The sequence below is a fragment of the Jatropha curcas genome, chromosome 2 (assembly GCF_041381405.1).
Source record: "Jatropha curcas cultivar XTBG-Jc1 chromosome 2, XTBG_Jcur_1.0, whole genome shotgun sequence".
Lineage (NCBI taxonomy): Eukaryota > Viridiplantae > Streptophyta > Magnoliopsida > Malpighiales > Euphorbiaceae > Jatropha > Jatropha curcas.
The window spans coordinates 29,949,572-29,955,571 of record NC_143152.1 but is presented as its reverse complement, the minus strand read 5'-3'; the positions used below and the strand labels follow the sequence as shown (position 1 = coordinate 29,955,571).

General features: G+C 30.0%; 1 protein-coding gene across 1 annotated transcript; it reads right to left on the bottom strand.

Moving 5' to 3' along the window:
• Positions 1-261: 261 nt before the first annotated feature.
• On the bottom strand, positions 262-2,651 carry LOC105632570 (Sodium/calcium exchanger family protein). Its single transcript, XM_012214981.4, has 2 exons — positions 2,445-2,651; positions 262-2,331 (listed from the first exon to the last, which is right to left on the bottom strand). Exon 2 carries the CDS (start codon positions 2,152-2,154, stop codon positions 421-423), a length of 1,734 nt encoding a protein of 577 aa, XP_012070371.1. The 5' UTR covers positions 2,155-2,331; positions 2,445-2,651; the 3' UTR covers positions 262-420.
• Between the last annotated feature and the right edge of the window lie 3,349 nt (positions 2,652-6,000).

The following is a 6,000-nucleotide window of genomic DNA, read 5'->3' as shown; positions in this document are numbered from 1 at the left end:
CCCTGTTACTGTTACACATCATTGTCTGAAGCCTTCAAAATCTAGTTTTTTTGCATACTTACATAAATTATTTGGACTATTGTTTGTCTCCTAGCTTGGAGGCATTCTATCAACAGGACAAGCTCTCCAAAGCTGGAACTTAGGTTCTGTCAAATTTATTGTCTTCTTATCAATCTTTTTCTTTCATTTTCTCATCGTTTCCTTCCTCAGAAGATTGAATTTGAATCTTTTGCCCCTCTTCATACAATATTCAATCCAACATTAACAAAAGATAATAGCAGATAACTTTATTTATTAACTGAAATAAACTTTCGAAAAAAAGTACAGCATCTTACAATTGATGATAACTTACTATACAGGGAAGACTAGCTTTTAGTATACGGGGATTTCACATATTTTACAGATAAAGCCGCAAAGACCTTATGTAGCTTGAAACTGGAAAGAGCCAAGTGTTTGAACAATCCTTAAAGACAGAGAAGCTACGTATATAGCTAAAAGTCCTGATCCCAACACCCCATCAAGCTTCATGTTTCTACATGGTAAGATCACAAGTGCCCATAGCAAGCCAGCCAACAGAAACCCTAATGTCTCGAACAGATATGGATCTGCTGGTACTACAATAGGAGATGGGTATTTATACCAGCATGAACTAACAAGAGATAATCCCAAACCAAACAGGATATTGAAAATAGGACCTGCATAACAACCTGATATAGCAACTTGTGCACCTTCACGACTACCATTCAAAGCCATAGTCAAATTGGTTATCAGATCCCCTAATGAATTGCCCCAAGCAAGAACTGTCAACCCAAGAATTGAAGGACTTATACTAAATATATATCCAAGAGATACTAAAAGGGCTACTAATTCTTGAGCTATAAGGTAACTCCACACCACACTCATTATAAACCCTCCTGCTAGCCAAAAGAATTGGCATTTCTTGGGTGGACTTGACTTTTCAGTTGTTAAGTATGCAATAACAGCAAGTATCAATCCAATGAAGACCCCAATTCCATAAAATACTATGCTGCTCTTGGAATTGGTATTTTCATCTTGTGGATTCCAAAGAATTGCTAACAGAATTGGTGCTAATGTGACTGAAGCAATCGCCACTGGTTTAGACCATCCATCTTCAGAAACAACAGGAATTGTCAATCTTCTTGGCAAATAAAGAGGCATTTCAAGTATCCAAAGAAGAATCTTACAAGGCGCAGATAACCGCAAACAAAAGCAACATTTCTCAATTTCTACTTCAGTAGCACCTCCTAAACCAGCTTCCTCCAAATAATTTACTTCCCCCTTATCGGTACTATTTAGAATTGGTATGTGCAAGTCACTGTCATAACTCGAATTACTATCATCCTTTTCAATGTCTTTCCCATCATCAGCCCATCGCATATCCGAAGAGTAAACAAGAACAACATAGAAAATGTACATAGACAAAAACACCATTGCAACCCAAATATTGATTTCCCCATGAAGCAAAATAAAACTTAAAGTTGCAAGAACAAAAAGAAAGAAACAAATATCTCTAATAAAGGCATTCTTATTGACTCTAACTTGTTTTTGCTTCACTAAGATGCTCATAATTCCAACCACAACACAGGTTATAAAGGAAGCACCGCCTAACACAGTATTGATGCCAATGTCACCTGCACCAGTACCCATAAAGGACACTAAACTGGAAAAAACATCAGGCGCACCATTGCCAAGAGAAAGGAGAGTAACTCCAGCAATTGTTGGGGACAATTTCAACAGACTTGATAAATTTTCAAGTGAAGAGCAAAAGTACTCAGAGGCTGTGTTCCCCAGCAAATAAAACATCACTAAAAGCCAGAGAAATAAAAGACAATATCCTACAAGTGGAAGTCTCCCAAAATTGCAATAGAAAATGTAAAGATAATCAATATAGCCTTCAGATACACATGGCTCATGCGACGCAAGGTAATGGCACTTGGCTTGAGAATCTCCAAGATTTTGCAAATCCTTGCATTCTTGTTCATCACTAAGATTGGAAAATTGGGATTTTCTGAGAACAAGAATTTCAGCAGAATTGGACCGTATAATCAAGAAAGCACAAGCCGCTAAGAGAAATGAAATGTTCAAGAAAATAATATATCTCTTGTGCTGGGATATAGAAACCAAGACACCCATTACAGGAATTCAATCAAATTCTCACTTAAAACTCAAAAATATAATGCTATATCATGATTGAGGAACTGGGTCAATGATAAATGAAGACACTTTGGACTGAACTGAACCAAATCAGAGAGAAACAGAGACCAAGTAGTCCACTTGGAAAAATTTATGAAATAAAACAAACTTTCTTTCCTGCAAAACAAAAATCAAGATTGAACAATTGGGTTAGATTCAAAATCAAATCTTTTGGTCCAAATTCTTGGAAAAGACAACATAAAAGCCGAAAAAAAAATTAATTAACTAACCTCTTATCCAGAAATGACAGTTGAGAAGTGCAATTTGGAAACAAAATAAAGCTCCCAGCTGTAAGCAGGCTAAGCAAAGAATCTGGACAGAAAATGAAGAAATGCAGAGATTTTTCTTCTAAATAGAGGTAGAAGTAGAAAATGTTGACTTACTAAAGCAAGGTTTGAGGTCTTCGGTGCGCAAAGTGCACTATATATTGGTTTCATGGTTCAACTATCAAGTGTGAACTACATATTTATATTTAAACAAGAGGTACAAATTTGTGTGGCACTCGGCTAGATGACCTGTTGCATGAAACATAAACTCTGACATGTAATCTAGCACGTGTAAATTTCTTAACGAATACAAAGGATTTTATAAAAAGAAAATATCTTAAAATTTTACTATTAGTTAAATTGCATTATATTTTTAATTTGTTAATTTCACGTGTGATCGAACACACGTGAGTTTCTTAATGCATACAATAAGGATGTAATAATAAAAGAAAAGACTGATGGTTGATGGTTGATAATAGTTATCTGTTTGTATTTTAGTAAAAAAGTTTCATAAAAATTATTATTAAAATATAAAATAGAATAAAAATATAGTTATTTTTATAGATTATGATGTATATATATATATATATAATTTAATGTGAATCCTACTATTTTTTTTTAATTTATTATATAAATAAAAATTAATTAAATTTTAAAATGATATTTAATGAACAAAATTATTTTTAAATAGTTAAAAATACAATGGTCATTAAAATATTAATTTAGTAGTAAGTATTTTTATGAAGTTAATGAAATCCAAAATAATATAAATACAAATCATCTACCAGTCCATACGAAAAAGCTGCAAAATATAGTTGATCAAATCACACCTTATTAGGACTTCTATCAGTTATGGTGCTGATTAAAAAAATTTACTGTTAAATACTTATATCAGTTATGGTGTTGATTAAAAAACTTAATGTTAAATGCGAAATACATATCGACCGTATGAATAAGCTAAATCAAATATCCTGATAATCTATAATGAATGAAGAGGGTCAGAGATAGCTTTATCTATAAAAGGAAAAAAAGATTTCTTAATTTATTTTATAAATATGTTTAAAAATTGACCTCATTATCTAATTAAATTTTTTTTGTCTCCTCTAGAATTTTGGATCAACCACTAAGCCTAATACGAAGTCATCATAACAAAGACTTTTTTTGCCCTTCTTCCCTCATCTTGTAACTTTTTAGACCATGAAATTGAATGATTGATTGGTTTGATTTCTTAGGCTCTTGCCTCCACATTATAATCCTTGAACCGAATCAGCCCTGCCCCAAGTCCCTCCAAAGTAATTTCTTTACCTAAAAATAGTAGTCATGCAATTCATGATGCCTTTCTATCATAATGTTTGTATTGATCCACTCTAATAAAATGGACAAAATCAATTTTTAAATAAAATAAATATAATAAGTGATTGATCCTACAATATAAATATATAACTTTTATTGGAAAAGAAGACAAGATGACTATAGATAATGTGTAAGAAGATAGAATGGATTTGATTGTTCTGCAATTAAAATTTGCACTTGTCTTTAGTGAAATAAAAAATAATCAATTAAAAATTTCGATACATTGTTTTCTTAATTGTTTTATGAAAAAAAAAAGTCATAATCGCGGGAAAATTTTGAAAAATTAAAGGGGAAATGCATATAAAAAAATGAAAAGTATTATAATGAAAAAAGTAAAAACAATTGAAAATAATATATTGAAATATTGTATTTTTTTTTTTTTACAATTTGAATATGTTTTTTCAGAATGTGTACATTAATTTTTAATTTATTCGATAAATTTTTTAAAAAAATTGGGATAAATATTCAAATAATACGTTCTATACGTATGGGGATGGAAGACAGTGCATTGTCTTGTTCACGTAGAATGATGTGAATGCTTTGCAAATGAATAGGTAGCAAGTTGATGACACGGAAAAAATTAATTACCGTCTCATCCATTTCTTAATTATTTCTTTTCATTTTGATTAATTCCTTTTTTGAACTAATTAACAATTAGGTCAATTCATGGATTATGTTTTCCTTTTAGATTTTGAAATTAAAAATTTTTTTATAGAATAAATTTTTCAAATTTAAAATTTTGGAATAAATTAATAAATATTTATTCTTTTTATTTTTATTAATTTGTACCTCATTCTTTTTTTTTTTTTTTTTTTTTTTTTTGTCTCTCTCTTTTGAGATTATTGTTTAAAAATCTCCTTGTCAATGTCACCTAATCAACTTCTACTTCAAGAGATAAATAAAGTTAACTTTTAGGATTCCTTATTACCTAAGATTTTATTTAATCGTTTATATGCACATCATTAAATTAATAATTACAATAATTATTTAAACAAAATCTGAAAAATGCTATCTTGGTATGCACACGATTAGAATCTTTTTATCCATTGAAGAAAATGTTAATGATAAGATTCATTTTTTTGGTTTTTTTCCTTTAAAAAAATTGACAGGATCTGCAATTGGAATTCCTCTTTAACAATAAGAAAATGATTAAACTCAGTTGTGGTGGACTGTTAAAGTTTAATTATCAATAAATTAAACTTGTTAAAGTTTATTGTTTGAATGCTACTAAATTAAAGTTTATTAATAATACGATAGAAATTTGATTAATCAAGTGTGTATGTAGATATTTAACAGTAATTAAAATTTATTAAATTGTAGAAATATAAAGAGCGGAAGGTATCGGATTTGAGTGTTATTCAAAACTATCACAATTTTTATGAATGTTATTCAAATATAATAATTATTATTCATATTGTAGTTCACGTGTCCACTCGGTCTACTAGACTTCCTATGAAAAAAAAAAAAAAGAAAAAAACCCTAATTACCAACCAATCACTGCGAGCCGACTTGAGATATTAATTATAGATATGAAAATGATTTTTAATCTGAATTTGCCGCCACGCATTGAGTGTGAAAACATGCAGTGCAATGGAGGACCATACGTCTCTTATATATAAATAAATAAATATAATGTCTGCCTTAGCTTCTAACTTAAGGCTTAAGCATGCAAAAAGAGAGGTCATAAAAGATGAAACTGATTAATCAAGCTACATGTCGTGAAATGGGATTTTTCCCTTATGCTGTGTGGAAGGTATTGTTTCATTCCTTCTGTAGATTGTCCTTTTTTAATGGAAAGGGATGTTTTTACTGTTATGGTTTGAAATGGAAGAAAATTTCAATGGTGGGGCTTCATGTAAAATTGAATTCACAAATTGTACATATGCCCTAATGGGTTGGATGAGATTGAATTAAATTATTATTTGGTTCGATTTTAAAAATTTTTACATAATGTGAGTGGTTTGATTTTTTTTTTTTTCTTTTATAGTTTTTGGACCGGTTGGATTATATTTCAACCAAACTATTAAAATATATGCCTTACTCTTATTGGAATAAAAGGTTTCATGTATTGATAATTTATCAATGTATTAGCGGATTAGATATGTTATAATTGTATTGCTTGACCAATATTTTACGGGACGTTTTATTCAGGTGATTATTTATATAA

Bases quoted from the DNA above. Each gene is read 5' to 3' on its own strand.
- LOC105632570 (XM_012214981.4), bottom strand. From the start codon at position 2,154: ATGGGTGTCTTGGTTTCTATATCCCAGCACAAGAGATATATTATTTTC.